General features: G+C 43.7%; 2 protein-coding genes across 2 annotated transcripts; one reads left to right on the top strand and one right to left on the bottom strand.

Annotated features, from left to right (window-relative positions):
• Positions 1-641: 641 nt before the first annotated feature.
• Positions 642-11,580, top strand: LOC101064446 (RNA polymerase II subunit B). Its single transcript, XM_029832140.1, is given in 26 exon segments — positions 642-779; positions 1,483-1,555; positions 2,246-2,396; positions 2,644-2,756; positions 2,845-3,064; positions 4,168-4,326; positions 4,877-5,041; positions 5,140-5,336; positions 5,405-5,511; positions 5,514-5,523; positions 5,809-5,995; positions 6,129-6,272; positions 6,418-6,557; positions 6,859-6,970; positions 7,046-7,200; positions 7,278-7,476; positions 7,874-8,042; positions 8,941-9,037; positions 9,118-9,212; positions 9,296-9,546; positions 9,915-10,004; positions 10,140-10,247; positions 10,573-10,686; positions 10,850-11,010; positions 11,093-11,288; positions 11,408-11,580. Coding segments are annotated over 26 exon segments (3,522 nt in total). The 5' UTR covers positions 642-760; the 3' UTR covers positions 11,498-11,580.
• Positions 11,581-11,766: 186 nt separating this feature from the next.
• LOC115248429 (insulin-like growth factor-binding protein 7) lies at positions 11,767-14,842 on the bottom strand. Its single transcript, XM_029832141.1, has 5 exons — positions 14,337-14,842; positions 13,544-13,653; positions 12,570-12,674; positions 12,213-12,339; positions 11,767-11,928 (listed from the first exon to the last, which is right to left on the bottom strand). The coding sequence occupies exons 1-5, from the start codon at positions 14,755-14,757 to the stop codon at positions 11,912-11,914; spliced, it is 780 nt and encodes a 259-aa protein (XP_029688001.1). The 5' UTR covers positions 14,758-14,842; the 3' UTR covers positions 11,767-11,911.
• Between the last annotated feature and the right edge of the window lie 1,162 nt (positions 14,843-16,004).

Here is a 16,004-nt window from a genome sequence, read left to right as displayed (position 1 = left end):
TAATGAATGTTAAATTTGCCTAAAAACAAATTGTTGTGCAAGAATAATAAAATCCTTCCTTTCTGTGGATGCTGGATGAAGTGTCTGGTCTTCCTTTGAATGTAATTTACATTCAACCAAAACATTTTTGTGCAGAATGATGAAGCAAATGTGAAATAGTTTTATCATTCATACCACAAAAAGTACAGGAGCATTCAACATTAATCTTAAATCTTTTTAAAGTTTGTATTCTATTGTGGGTCTATCCTGTTCATAATTGTAAAAGATATACTGTATCTTTGATCGCATCATTGAGCCAAACTACCAATTAGACACAGCATCTTCTTTTGGTGTTTTGTTTTTATGTACTAAATTTAGAAATAAGTTCATTTTATCATAACTCTCCATCAGTCCTCAGTTCTGTCTTCAGTTCTCATCAGTTCTGACATTAAATATTGACCCACTTTTTGTTATAGATTTATTTTTATAGAGAAGACTCCAATTGTTGGAAAAATATGTTTGTGCAAAATCTGCTAATTTCACAGGCAAAATCAGTTTTATAATCACATTTTAACAGGAAATTAGGGCCTCCGCTTGAATTAAACATGAATATCAGGTGAGCCATAAATTGACCTCCAAACACTTATGCGCATGCGCACGAACAGCGCATGCGCAGAAGTGACATGAAGCCGCGCAGCTCGAGCACTGAAGACCGTTTTCGTTTTGTCTTTTTCTCTGTTGTCTTTTTATTTGTTCGGGTTTAATATATTGTTAAGAGAAAATGTATGACCAAGACGAAGGTGAGTCGCTTTAGTGCACAACCAAAAACTTGTTTAAAGTTGTACCGAATGTAGCCTTTACTTAAGAAACGGTTTGTCTTTTTTGTAAAACGCGGACTCGGTCATTTTTAGCAGCTAGCACATGTTAGCTTCTGCTTAAACATCAGGATGCTGCAAAATGTAACTACATGAAAACATTTTACAATGACCAAAAGAAAGGCCTGAAAAACCTTATCTGTGCCTCAAGCGCACAACTGCATTTAATTAATTAAATATGCTGCCGAAAACAACTGTCAGCGGCTCCACGCTTTTGTTCGGCTAGCTAACGTGACTATATATATTTAAATACACAAACATACCTGTGTGTATATATATATATATATATGTGTGTGTGTGTGTGTGTGTGTGTGTGTATATATATATATATATATATATATATATATGTGTGTGTGTGTGTGTGTGTTTATGTCTGTGTAGATTCAGTTCAGAACTGAAGAAGCCATCTAGATAGAAGGTGAAACTTCAAATGAGGAGAAAAACAGTCCAGTTGACACAGAAAACTACCTTGGATATACGTGTTTATGTACATACGTGTGTGTGTGTGTGTGTGTGTGTGTATTTTGAAGAGTGATTTACAGAAATCTGTATTTCTAGGTCAATCTGACATGCAGCCGATTCTACCCAGATTTGTTCACTGCTTTCATTGGGAATCTGTGTTTTTCAGACAACCAATATGATGAAGATGATGATGAAATCACTCCTGATTTGTGGCAGGAAGCATGTTGGATAGTCATAAGGTAAACGTCTGTGTTTGGACTTCGGTACCACACGTAACTATATCGAACCAAGAACCATGGCCTTCCTCTCTGGCAGTTTCAGGAGGTGATGAAGATGGTCATTTTGTTTTCAATAGTTGGAATGGAATGATGTAGCTGTGATGAAATGAAAAGGGTCTTATACATTTAAACAGATATTAAAGAGGGTGTGGTAAACGGTTACAAACTCTTCAGATATCTTTAAACCCATTAATGAGTTTAAACGATCATAAGATCACATAGGAGAGCAATAAGATGGTGTTGATTATATAAAGCAAAAGCAATCACGTCATTGGTTTACATGTGTTCTTCAATAGCTTCGTGTTTGCTCAGCATATCACTATGGGACAGAAAACGGGACGTATTAATTAGCAACATGGTCACCAGCAAACAAATAGGTCGGTGCATTGAGAGTTCGTCAGCGTAAATGAGGGATCAATCAAGAACTGGCCAAGATCTATGAATGGGAGCATCTTCACAATGACAGACGACATTGAGCAGATCGGTGAATTAAGACATTGCAGGCTGTCATACAAATTGCATAAAATGGGAAGTATCAGCCGATCCGATATAGCTGACCAGATTGGCAGAAATTCTCTGTCGGTCCATTAATGTGCTTTTGCGTTCTGTTGGTTCTGTTTGATTTTTACAGCAGTGTTTATTCTTTTGTAGCTCTTATTTTGATGAGAAGGGTTTGGTCCGACAGCAACTGGATTCGTTCGATGAGTTCATCCAGATGTCTGTTCAGAGGATTGTAGAAGATGCACCACCCATTGACCTGCAGGCAGAAGCTCAGCACACTTCAGGAGAGGTGGAGGAACCGGTGAGCAAACATATGAGATGTTGACAGGGACAGGCTAAGATGAGGCCTAGTTTAGAGGTCTTTTAGCCTGACTGGGTGTCCATCTTTGGTGGAAATATTTTAAGAAAACAAGTGTTAACAGGAGAAAAGAGTTGAACCAATAAACCAGATGTTGGTCAGAATTAGGGCAAGTGGGCAAGCTTGTGCGTATTGTCATGACACTAGACCGCCACATAGATGCTTGTGACATCTCTGTTAATTGTTGCAGCCTCGTTATCTACTGAAGTTTGAGCAGATCTACCTGTCCAAACCCACCCACTGGGAGAGGGATGGAGCACCATCTCCCATGATGCCCAATGAAGCCCGACTGCGAAACCTCACGTAGGTTCTCAGCTTTTTTGTGCTGGCTCCGCCTTATGTCACAAACATGTCTCTGATTTTGTCCCACTCTCGCACCCCACCTCCTCAGGTATTCAGCTCCCCTGTATGTTGACATCACAAAGACCATCATCAAGGAGGGGGAGGACCAGATCCAAACACAGCATCAGAAAACATTCATTGGTAAAATCCCCATCATGCTCCGCTCCACATACTGCCTCCTGAGTGGCCTGACAGATCGAGACCTTTGTGAGCTGAATGAGTGTCCGCTTGATCCTGGAGGCTATTTCATCATCAATGGTTCTGAGAAGGTAAGCTGTTGTCTAAGATCAGTCCACTTCTAAACCAGTTCTACTGAATCAAAGCCAGTTTTCCATTGGCTTTCACACTGCCTGGTGTTCTTAGGAAGTGGTAGGAGTGACAGCAGGATTTCACTTTACCAGACAAAAGGTTCTGGTCACATTTTGTGAGTTTGAGCTTAAAATGAGAAATGATTTACAGGCAAGAATGACATCAAGGAATATAAAAGTATACCCTTATTGAAAAGGAGGCTACATCAAATAAAACGAGGGCTGCAGTTGACTCGCGTGCATACAAACCTTCAAATCAAAAAATGTCCATTTTATGCATTTGAAATCTAGATACAATAAAAACTATCGCTGTAAATAAATCCCTCAACGTGTTTCAGGTTTATAGTTTTCCACATTTTCATTGCAGTGTCACTGTGCACAGTTATTAGACATGTTGTTACTACAGTGCTTTTGGTTCATCGGACGTGTGAACAGACCCTCAAACCTGAACATTTAAGCAGTAAAAGTTAGGGTTAACCCCAACCTAACCCTAACCTAAGGAGGGGAGGCGAGGCGAGGCGAGGGTTAGGCGAGGCGAGGGTTAGGCGAGGCGAGGCGAGGGTTAGGCGAGGCGAGGCGAGGGTTAGGCGAGGCGAGGGTTAGGCGAGGGTTAGGCGAGGCGAGGGTTAGGCGAGGGTTAGGCGAGGCGAGGGTTAGGCGAGTGTTAGGCGAGGGTTAGGCGAGGCGAGGGTTAGGCGAGGGTTAGGCGAGGCGAGGGTTAGGCGAGGCGAGGGTTAGGCGAGGGGAGGGGAGGGGAGAGGGGAGGAAACCATGACCCAGTGGGGGAGTGACAGAGGCCTGTCAGGTGATCATGTTTCCGGACCCCGGCAGCCTCGGCCTCTAGCAGCACAGCTAAGATGTTAAATGCAACTTGCGCTCTGTCTGCGTCGTTTTTATTGACCGTTCTCACTTTTTCAGAGATGCTTTTCCTTTTTCTAATTCATGGGAAAATGTGACTCTTTCAAACGCTGTTTCTGGGATGTGTTGGTGTAAAATCTGAAGATGCAACTTGTGGGTTTGTACTTTTGTACTCTGATCAAAGCGAGCCACTTGCTGGTTTTCAGGTGCTTATTGCTCAGGAAAAGATGGCTACCAACACCGTGTACGTCTTCGCCAAAAAGGATTCCAAATACGCCTACACCAGTGAGTGTCGTTCATGTTTGGAGAACTCCTCTCGCCCCACCAGCACCATCTGGGTCAGCATGATGGCTCGAGGAGGACAGGTCAGTCACCTGTTCATGAGTTGCTTTTCACCTCCCCCACTTTGTCCTCTGAACATTTAATTAGTTTATAAAGCAAATATTCCACAAGTGCATCACAACCAATATGTCAATCGCCAATAAAGTTCCAAAACGCTAAAAAAGTAAAGTTAAAGGAGAAAGTTGTAAACATCTAAACAATGATCACTTTGACTGAGAGAGGAATTGATTACTGTCTGATGCTGCTGGAGCTCCAGCAGCTGAAATCTTAATGAAGATTTGGTTGGAGACAGAAGTGCAGACATTTACACTGTCACAGCAGCTCAAACTAAAAATCGGTTGTTAAAAGTGTCACTTTAAAACGCTCGCTAACAAGATACACTAAAGTATACACAAGTGTAACGGGTGAAACCAGAAATTTTATGCCAGCAGTTAACACTTGGTGACGTCTTGTGATGATGCACCAGTTAGTCCAGTTAAAGTTAAAGCTATCTCTTCCCCACACGTTACATATTAATACAATTTGTTTGTTTTGGGTTGCTGAGATTGACTGGCTGATTGCTAATTTTCAAAGGGGGTGAAAAAGAGTGCAATTGGTCAGAGGATTGTGTCTACGCTGCCTTACATCAGACAGGAAGTTCCCATCATCATCGTGTTCCGAGCACTGGGATTTGTGTCGGACAGAGACATCCTGGAACACATCATCTATGACTTTGACGACCCTGAGATGATGGAAATGGTCAGTCTTTTAATTAGCTTTTGGTCTGTTACTGCAGGCTTTCTTTAATGGCTCAAGCAGTTAGTGCCAAGTGACCAGTGATGTCGCTGCATTTCCAGGTGAAGCCCTCTCTGGATGAAGCTTTTGTAATTCAGGAACAAAATGTGGCATTAAACTTTATTGGTTCCCGAGGAGCAAAACCAGGTGTGACAAAGGAACGAAGAATCAAATATGCTAAAGAAGTTCTGCAGAAAGAGATGCTGCCACATGTTGGAGTCAGCGATTTCTGCGAGACCAAGAAGGCTTATTTCTTGGGGTGAGTCCTGCCGGGCATACGACTGCACAGGAGAATCGGACCCTGAGTGTGTGATCCTGTCTTTTTAGGTACATGGTACACAGGTTGCTGCTGGCTGCCCTTGGCAGACGAGAGCTGGACGACAGAGATCACTACGGCAACAAGAGGCTGGATCTCGCCGGGCCCCTGTTGGCATTTTGTTCAGAGGGTACCGCATACCTTATATATAGTTTTCTAGCCCTCCTTGGTTTAAAAGGCAGAACATGACCCAGTTATACATGTCCAAAGGTCAGCAGTACTGGAGTATTTAGCTTCTTCTGAATGCTCCGCTTCAGGAAAATGGTTTTCTTTAATATACTTTTATTGTTTAAATGAACTTGAATTTGTTCTCCTGAACACTTTCTAAAAATGAAGTTGGTTACTTTTGTTTTTCAAAAATGATTGGAAAGACTTCATATACATTTGTTTTGTCCTGTTTTTCCTTCGACTTCAGCATGTTTAAGAATCTGCTGAAGGAGATCCGAATTTACGCTCAGAAGTTCATCGACAGAGGAAAAGACTTTAATCTGGAGCTGGCCATTAAAACCAGAATCATCTCAGATGGCCTGAAATACTCTTTGGCTACTGGAAACTGGGGAGATGTAAAGAAAGCACATCAGGCCAGAGCTGGAGTGTCTCAGGTGAGACACACAGCTCCAATTTAGTCGGTTTAATTCTGCTCTAGCATGAATACTTCCAATCATTAACACAACAACCTCAAGCTTTGTCTTTGGAGGTCTGAAAAAGCCACAGTCCTTGTGTTCCTTCTTGTAGGTGTTGAACCGCCTCACCTTTGCGTCCACTCTTTCCCATCTCCGTCGTGTCAACTCTCCCATCGGAAGAGATGGAAAACTGGCAAAACCCCGACAGTTGCACAACACGCTGTGGGGCATGGTGTGTCCCGCCGAAACGCCTGAGGTACAAACGCTGCGAGGAAAATGATCTGAGCACCAGTGAAGAACAACGCAGGGCTATAACAATCATCCCAACCAAGGCTCCAGCCCTGGTTCACATTAGTCCAGCTCAGCTTTATTCACTCAAAGAAACGTTCATCTTCTTTCAGGGTCACGCTGTGGGTCTGGTGAAGAATTTGGCCCTCATGGCCTACATCTCTGTGGGCTCTCAGCCATCACCCATCTTGGAGTTTCTGGAAGAGTGGAGCATGGAGAACCTGGAGGAGATCTCACCTGCAGCCATTGCAGAGTGAGTCGAATGTTGGCTTTTGTGGAAATAGGAGCCATTTTTCATTTTTGTCTTGTAGACTTTTTCGTTGGACTATTCATGTGAAATCCTTGTTTGACTGCCTTCAGGATAACAGCATTTAAATGTCACTTAATTAAAATCATCTGGAAATACTTTCCTGTTGTTGAAACCTTTAAAGAAACCACTGTTCATTTAAAACTAGCACAGCCATCAGCAAACATCTCAGATATCATTTCTATCATTAGATTTCCTCATGCTACTATCCAAATGCACCTGTTTGATCTCTTTTACTTATTTTCAGTGCCACAAAGATCTTCGTGAATGGATGCTGGGTTGGAATTCACAAAGATCCTGAGCAGCTGATGAACACTTTGAGGAAACTCCGGAGACAAATGGACATCATTGTGTCTGAGGTAAGGATGGTTCAAATGTCAGGCTGTCGGGAATCTCGTGGACCCTGAAAGCTGCTGCTGGCTGTGACCGTTCAGGTGTCCATGATCAGAGACATCAGAGAGCGGGAGATCAGAATCTACACAGATGCAGGACGGATCTGTCGACCGCTGTTAATTGTTGAGAAACAGAAACTGCTCCTGAAGAGACGCCACATCGATCAGTTAAAGGAGAGGGAGTACAACAATTACAGGTGGGTCGTGCTTCTCATCTGTTGCACTCAGAAAAGGAGCAAACCTTTGTTGAAGGAGCCTTTATTGTGATGACCAGCTGGCAGGACTTGGTGGCAAGCGGTGTGGTGGAGTACATCGACACATTGGAGGAGGAGACGGTCATGCTTGCCATGACTCCAGATGACCTCCAGGAAAAGGGCGTGGCTTATTGCTCAACGTACACTCACTGTGAGATCCATCCGTCCATGATCCTGGGAGTTTGTGCTTCAATCATTCCGTTCCCTGATCACAATCAGGTATATAAAACAGAAGCAGCTGTGGTGGACTGCACAGGTGTGTCGGGTTATCTGGGTAGTTACAGCTAACCCACAATGGGAGATGCACATCTCTGGCTTATTCAATAATCCTGTAGAACTCTTAGTTTTGGTTTAAAGTCAAATGTGTGAAGAATGTTAATGCCAAAATCAGCTGAACAAGGGCAGCAGCCATTAACCTGCCTCCGTGGTGTCGGAGCACTAAAACTAAACCAGACAAAGTAATGAGAATCCTTTTTTCTGCGTAGCTGCTGCAAACTTCCTAGATTTTGTCTTCAGTAACTTTCCTCGTACTATAAAGAGCTTAAACCTGCTTTTCTGTCTTCACCAACCAGCAACTGTATCCTTCCACATCAAAGCAGTTGACTTTTATTTTCAGTCTCCCAGAAACACGTACCAGTCTGCCATGGGTAAACAGGCCATGGGGGTCTATATCACCAACTTCCATGTGAGGATGGACACCTTGGCTCACGTGCTCTACTACCCTCAGAAACCTCTGGTCACCACACGATCCATGGAGTACCTGCGCTTCAGGGAGCTGCCTGCAGGTAACACACCTGTACAGGTTACACACACATCTGTTATACACACACCTGTACAGGTTACACACACATCTGTTACACACACATCCGTACAGGTTACACACACATCTGTTACACACACACCTGTACAGGTTATACACACATCTGTTACACACACACCTGTACAGGTTACACACACATCTGTTACACACACATCCGTACAGGTTACACACACATCCGTACAGGTTACACACACACCTGTACAGGTTATACACACATCTGTTATACACACACCTGTACAGGTTACACACACATCTGTTACACACACATCCGTACAGGTTACACACACATCTGTTACACACACACCTGTACAGGTTACACACACATCTGTTATACACACACCTGTACAGGTTACACACACATCTGTTATACACACACCTGTACAGGTTACACACACATCTGTTATACACACACCTGTACAGGTTACACACACATCTGTTATACACACAGCTGTACAGGTTACACACACATCTGTTATACACACAGCTGTACAGGTTACACACACATCTGTTACACACACATCCGTACAGGTTACACACACATCTGTTATACACACACCTGTACAGGTTACACACACATCTGTTATACACACACCTGTACAGGTTACACACACATCTGTTATACACACACCTGTACAGGTTATACACACATCTGTTACACACACATCCGTACGGGTTACACACACACCTGTACAGGTTATACACACATCTGTTATACACACACATCCGTACAGGTTACACACACACACATCCGTACAGGTTACACACACACACATCTGTACAGGTTACACACACACATCCGTACAGGTTACACACATGGATTGGTAGCACCTGTGTAGTTGTCTGACCCAACGGGACCGTTTCAGGGATCAACTCCATCGTGGCCATCGCCTCCTATACGGGTTATAACCAGGAGGACTCGGTGATCATGAACCGCTCGGCGGTGGACCGAGGCTTCTTCAGGTCAGAGCTCCAGTTCTCCGGTTGAATGAAAAACTGGGATTGTTCATCTTCTCTGAAACCAGAACGTTTTCCACCTGCAGATCTGTTTTCTATCGATCCTACAAAGAACAAGAGTCAAAGAAAGGTTTTGATCAGGAGGAGATCTTTGAGAAACCCACGCGTGAAACCTGCCAAGGTAAAAAAATAAAGATCTTCACTTATGTGTCGGTCACCTGTGGAGGGTGAGAACGATAAAACGGAGGAAACATGGTTTCACAGGTATGAGACACGCCATCTACGAAAAACTGGATGACGACGGCCTCATCGCTCCTGGGGTCCGTGTTTCTGGCGAGGACGTGATCATTGGGAAAACGGTGACGCTGCCAGACAATGAAGATGAGCTGGAGAGCACCAACCGGCGCTACACCAAGAGGGACTGTAGCACCTTTCTGAGAACCAGTGAGACTGGAATTGTGGATCAGGTGATGGTGACACTGAACCAGGAGGGCTACAAGTTCTGCAAGATCAGGGTGAGCACATTTCATCCTCACCAGAACCGTCTGTTTATTACATTAGTCAAACGTACTCGGTTGGAAGCCAAATGGCTCCTAAGTAAAATTTATCTGCAAATCTGATAGAAAGAGGGATGTAAAAGAGAAGAGCAGCTCGACGTCTACAAGCAAAAACCAAAAATAGACCCGAACCCCCACTTCCCAAAAATGGAAATACGTTCAAATCAGTTGTCTACAAACTCGGGGAACAAATGGAAGCACAAAAATTCACTAGATAACATTTTTAAACAATGATGCTGAAGATATTGGGGGTGTTGTCGTTACGCCTGAAAATCCACGTCAGTTGAAACCAGGCAGAACGCTGAACAGTTTCCTGTTGCCTGCAGGTTCGATCGGTCCGGATCCCACAAATTGGAGACAAGTTTGCTAGCCGACATGGACAAAAAGGGACCTGTGGCATCCAGTACAGACAGGAAGTAAATAGACATGAACTTGGGTCTTCTGTGATTTTAATTTTCTGGCCCTTTTATGCATTGAATGTTCATAAAATGGATCAATTGGAATCTCTCGAGTGTCCCAGATGAGTTAGCTGCTCTCCTGTTGTGTTGAAGGACATGCCGTTCACCTGCGAAGGAATAACGCCTGACATCATCATCAATCCACACGCCATCCCATCCAGAATGACAGTTGGACATCTCATCGAGTGTCTGCAGGGCAAGGTACTCCATCACTCATTTGGCTTCGTACTGATCAATTCTGATCAGTTTGGTGATCTGATCACCAAACTGTTGCAAATGTTTTAACCTTGACATGTTGAGTCTCTCCAGACAACGCTGAGCAAAGGTGAGGATGGCGCTGCCTAGCAACTGTAGACTTGTAACAAAACTTGTTTGGATTCGGCAACAGAAAAGCAAACTCTTATCTGACATGAGTAATGCTACATCCAACCTATGCTAGCTTTCCTAGTTTTGAGTTTTTATTGACACTCAGCTCTCCGACACATTTCTGAATAAATGTGTCAACTTTTTTTCTATTTCACTTCAGGTTTCGGCCAATAAAGGTGAGATTGGAGACGCCACCCCGTTTAATGATGCCGTGAACGTGCAGAAAGTGTCCAACCTGCTGTCAGAATATGGATATCACCTGAGAGGAAATGAGGTCACTTCTTGTGCAATTTCTCTGAGAGTGTAGTGTCGTGTCCCTTAAATGCATCAACTACAATCTTCAGAACCAACAATATTAGCTGCAATCCCTTTAATCTATTGATCATGTTGACCTTTCTGCCCATGAACGTTTCATTGACATATTGATCTGTGATCAGGTTCTGTACAACGGCTTCACTGGGAGAAAACTAACTTCACAGATTTTCATTGGTCCAACTTATTATCAGCGTCTAAAACACATGGTGGACGATAAGATTCATTCAAGGGCCCGGGGCCCGGTCCAGATCCTCAACAGGCAGCCGATGGAGGGCCGATCACGGTCAGTTGCATTGCTGAGCTGTCTGATTGATCGTTCTGATTGATCGTTCTGATCCATATGGACTGGCTTGTGTCACTCGCAGTGATGGCGGGCTCCGTTTTGGTGAGATGGAACGCGACTGTCAAATTGCTCATGGTGCTGCTCAGTTCCTCAAAGAGCGCCTGTTTGAAGCTTCGGATCCGTACCAGGTCCACGTTTGCAACCTGTGTGGCCTGATGGCCATCGCCAACACACGCACACACACATACGAATGTCGTGGCTGCCGCAACAAGACCCAGGTACCTGTTAGACTGTCAGCTGGCCGGAGTCAAAGTTCAGTTGTGATGGTGTCGTAACGGCTTACACTAACGACGGCGTCGATCACTTTTCCAATCAAAAATTATCCTTGGTTTTTCAGATTTCTCTCGTTCGGATGCCGTACGCCTGCAAGCTTCTGTTCCAGGAGCTCATGTCGATGAGCATCGCTCCTCGGATGATGACGTCATAGAATACTTGAGCCCATCGTTTGCTTCCTCACGTTAATTGTGACGATCTTTTATTTTAAGAATAAAATAGTTTTTTTTCTTTAAATTGCCAAGTTGTCTTTTTGTCACTCTTCAAAGGCTCTAAATCATCAAGTACACACGGTGTTCAATGAGCAGTAACCACAAGCAACACAACACAACACGTCAGAAGTGATCAGCCAATAACGTAAGATGAGTTAAGCAATAAATGAAGAAGTGGTGAGAATAATGTTAGGGTGTTCAATATATTGTGTCATTTTATCTCTGAAAAAAGCATTTTATTTAGGTGACGAAACCAAGCAAAAATATTGAGCATATCAAACAAATGAAAGGAGCCAAATGTGAAGTTAAACTTGAAGAGGTTCAAGTCTCCAGCTGTTTCATCTTCAACCGGTCACTTAATCTTCTTTGGTCACTAAGGAAAAGGTGACATAAGATTTTGCGTTTCATCAATCTAATACAAACTTTAAAATATTAATAATCATTCCCGAGAGTGGTAGCAGAATACAATGAGGGTTTTTCCCCCCCAAAATTCCTAGTTTTCAGGACCTGTGATTGGTCAGGAGGACGTTATTTAACCGATCGTGTGTTTCTCGTATGTCCTGCAGTAGAAACCATCGTTTTAGTGAGAGCAGCATGCCTTTACTGAGGTGTAGGATCAATTACGAAGTTCTTTAATCTTGTTTGTTATGGTGGTACCTTTCTTGACAATGATGTCATCACTGGACTCGACCAGGTGAATTGCTCCAACAGCTGAAGCTTCTCCTTTAGCATTGATTGCATGACACTCATAGGATCCTCCTTCTTCTTTAGTCAGGGGAGAAATCTAAGAGCAAAGACCCACAGGTACCTTCATGGCATTACATGTTCTTCAGACCACACCCTCAGAGGGATGCGTGACATCAACATGGTCCGAAAAGCTCACATTAGTTAAGTCCCAAGTGTCACTACAAAGGAAAAAAGGACATAACCTGCTGGGCAGGTGAGTGTGTTGCATGGAGAGACGAGGACCACGAGTGCATTAGTAAACCACGAGGTTCGCTAGTGTGACCTCACCAGGACCCAGCCGGTCACTTCATGTTTCTGGGGTCCTCCTCTCGTCTGAATGGCCAGATTTTCTCTGTCTCCCGGGAGAAGCTCCAGCTTCTTAACGCTGAGGACCTGAAGGAAGACAACAGCCCACTCAAGTGCGCTACCTGGGTATGTTTTGGTTTACTTATTTCATTGATTTTAAGTGTAAACCATAAATATAATCCAAAATCCTGATTGGGAGATGAATCCTGCTCTGATCAGCAAAGCTGGATGGCTTAAAACAATTGAAACCTTTGTTAAATCTTTGTTATTTAGTCCTGAAGAAACAACAGATTCATCATAAAGTCAAACTGTTAGAGGGTTCACTTCTTTCAATTTATTATTATTTTTTTTTCGTGAAACCTCTTGGAGTTCAATACAGGAGAAACTGTTTAAGCACCTGCATAAATAATTACGCACATTTTTTTTCATCATAGGGACGAGTAGTGGCTTCCACCTTTGAACCCTAACCCATCCAGTCACAGGCAAGTTTCCTAACCAGGATTTCTGATTGATATTTGCCTTCTAAAAGAATTTGACAAGAGAAAAAATTGTTTCTGCCTTAATCACAATTCAGTCTTTTTTCTGCATTTGATGAGTTTTGTTTTCTTCCCATCATCTCCGTTTGGTGCTGAGCGCTTGTCAGGATATGCATCTTTGTTCACTGTCCCAATAATTAAAGTTAGAGTCCACCTGTTCCATTTTTATCACACATTTATCAGAAAGCAACTTTGATAATTCCCACAAATTCACTGGAATTGTAGCCTTTCAACCTCCAACAAGTTACTTTTCAGGATGGATAAATGATGTCATAGTATATTATTCACAAGTAGAAATTAATCTAAATAAAACCAGAAACGGGAAAATAGTCACATTTTATATGCAGGTTTTGACTTTAGCGTCCTACAATTACTTGATTTAATGAAGACAACGTACATTTTTTAAACAGAGAAACAAACCTTTTTCCAGGTGATGACAGGTGTGGGAACACCCACGGCTTCACAGCTCAGGTAGACCTGAGAGCCGGTAACATTGTACACCTCACCTGGAGGTGTGACGATGAGTGGAGCTGCAGCCATCAACACAGCATTAGTTTGAGTTTGAACATCAAAACAGACTCAGACAGGATGAAACAGGTCATAATTAAAGGTAAAGCCTCCGTGACCTCAGAGGAATTCAGTTTGCTATGAACAAGATCACTGCAGCTTTTCAAAAGAAAGGAATTCTGTGTTTGCTCAGAGGGATGTAGGTGGATTAATAACACTGTTACTGCCAGAGAATTCAGCAGCAACAAGTTCAAATAAGCCCTAACCTGTGTCGAAGGAACCCTTTCTTCCAAAGTTTATCTCACATTGATTTGTGGAGAAAATCATGTCCAATTACCTGTGAAAGCATATTTTTACACATTCTTTTTGTATCGTTCCTTCATGTCTGCAGTGATTGATAATCATAATTTCATATTGGCCCAAAACTGTAACAAACATTTCTCTAATTAAAGATGAATTGAATTGAAATCCATTTTCAGGTCTAAACCTCTCAGCAACAACATTTTGTAGCAGTGCATCCTAAATATTTAATTCAGTATTTTCTATTCTTTATGCTTACGTAAATGGGGCAGGGGATCTGAACATGTTCTATCGTGCTAGAACCTGTTCTCGAAGCTTGTGCTAGCATGATGACTAAAGTCCAGTTGAGCTGGGTTGGAGAAGATTCAGTCCTGTAACAAGTATTTTCTGGGGTTTGCAGACTCACCTGTTGCACAGCGACCCTTGTTCTGGACAGTGATTGGTTCTATGCCCTGCTCCTGTGCTGCCAGGCTCGCACTCCTCAACCCGCAGCCATTCCTGTACGTTACTACTCCATCTGTTCCGCAGACTTCATAGTTGCTCTTGCACCCACATACTCCCAGTTTGTTCTTCTTCTCCTTGTTGATTTTGATGCACTCCAGTCCAGAGCCGCAGCGGCGCCCACCTGCATGGCGTCTGCCGCAGGCCTCACCCTCTGCAGCAGCACAGACGGAGCAGCAGCCGCAGTAGTCCAGCACTGAACCCATGTGGCACCCCTCCAGTGGGAGAGGGGTGCACAAATCCGGCTTACATGGGCCACATTCCAGAGCTGTTAGAGCAGGTAGAACCAACAGTACTGGAATTATAACGCGTGAGAAAGACTTCATAATGGTCCGCTCTGTCTGTGTGTCTGCAAGTGTGAAGAGTTTAACACGAGTGTGGTCTAAAGACCAAGACCGGAGCAAAACTGCTGTTGCCCCCACCCCCAGGAGCTCGGATCCCAGATCTGTTCATCACGAACCGTCTTTGTGCCTACATGTCTCCGTTTGTTTTTAGCTTCAGTATTACTGTGTAATTGATGAGAAAGACCTGGTACTTCATAGTCCTACTGGGAGACTTCAACACTCATGTGGGCGGCAACAGTGTATTCTGGGATGGAGTGAGTAGGAAGAATGGCCTCCCTGAGCTGAACCTGAGCGGTGCTTTGTTGCTAGACGTCTGTGCTAGTCACAGTTTTTCCATAACAAACACCATCTTTCAGCATTAAGGTGTCGGTGTACGTTTCAACTGAACATCGTAATACGTCGGCCATTGATTGTCTTGGACACTCGGGTGAGGAGAACAGATCAAATGATCACCACCTGGTGGTAAGTTGGTTGACTGACCAGATTCCAAGAGAGGCTGGAGACATTGAGCCCGAGTGGACCACGTTCTCCAATTCGTTTGTTGGAATGGCCGTTGGTTGTAAGGTCTTCGGTGCTTGACATGGCAGCAATTGGTCCTATATCACATTTAGAGTCGTTAATGTTCAGACACGACTCTTGTGTAGCAGCTAAATCAGTTCCACTAACCCTTTCATTTCAGTGTCCCGAGTCAACATGATTCCTGGCCCTGCACTGTTGTTGTTTCTGAACTTGGGTTAGTGAGAACACAAATGTCTGAATGCTCCTTCGTTCAGAGGCAACAGTGGATGTGGGGCTGATGGTGTTTCCCCTTATTGTTTAGGCTGATGAGCGCTCATGTTCATGATGTATCTAATTCATACAGTAGGGTTAGCCATGGACTTCCACAAGGTTCTTTATTTGGATGATCTGTTTCTTTTTTTTACTTGTGGTCCCCAGAGTCTCTAAAGGTAGAATGGGGGGCCGAGCATTTAGTTACCTGTGGCGCACCTGTGGGCGATGACCACCTGGCCACCTATTTAAGGGTTAGGGTGAGGGTTAGAGGGTTAGAGGGTGAGGGTGAGTGTTAGGGTGAGGGTGAGGGTTAGGGTTAGAGGGTTAGGGTGAGTGTTAGAGGGTTAGAGGGTGAGGGTGAGTGTTAGGGTGAGGGTGAGGGTGAGGGTGAGTGTTAGGGTGAGGGTGAGGGTTAGGGTTAGAGGGTTAGGGTGAGTGTTAGAGGGTTAGAGGGTGAG

The sequence above is a fragment of the Takifugu rubripes genome, unplaced genomic scaffold (assembly GCF_901000725.2).
Source record: "Takifugu rubripes unplaced genomic scaffold, fTakRub1.2, whole genome shotgun sequence".
In the NCBI taxonomy this organism is placed as follows: domain Eukaryota; kingdom Metazoa; phylum Chordata; class Actinopteri; order Tetraodontiformes; family Tetraodontidae; genus Takifugu; species Takifugu rubripes.
This window is presented reverse-complemented; position numbering and strand designations above follow the sequence as displayed.

Bases quoted from the DNA above. Each gene is read 5' to 3' on its own strand.
- LOC115248429 (XM_029832141.1), bottom strand. From the start codon at position 14,757: ATGAAGTCTTTCTCACGCGTTATAATTCCAGTACTGTTGGTTCTACCT. The intron at 12,675-13,543 runs GTTTGTTTCTCT...GTCTTCCTTCAG, and splicing joins CTGTCATCACCTGGAAAAAG to GTCCTCAGCGTTAAGAAGCT. The intron at 12,340-12,569 runs GTGAGGTCACAC...CTTTGCTCTTAG, and splicing joins AAGTGACCGGCTGGGTCCTG to ATTTCTCCCCTGACTAAAGA.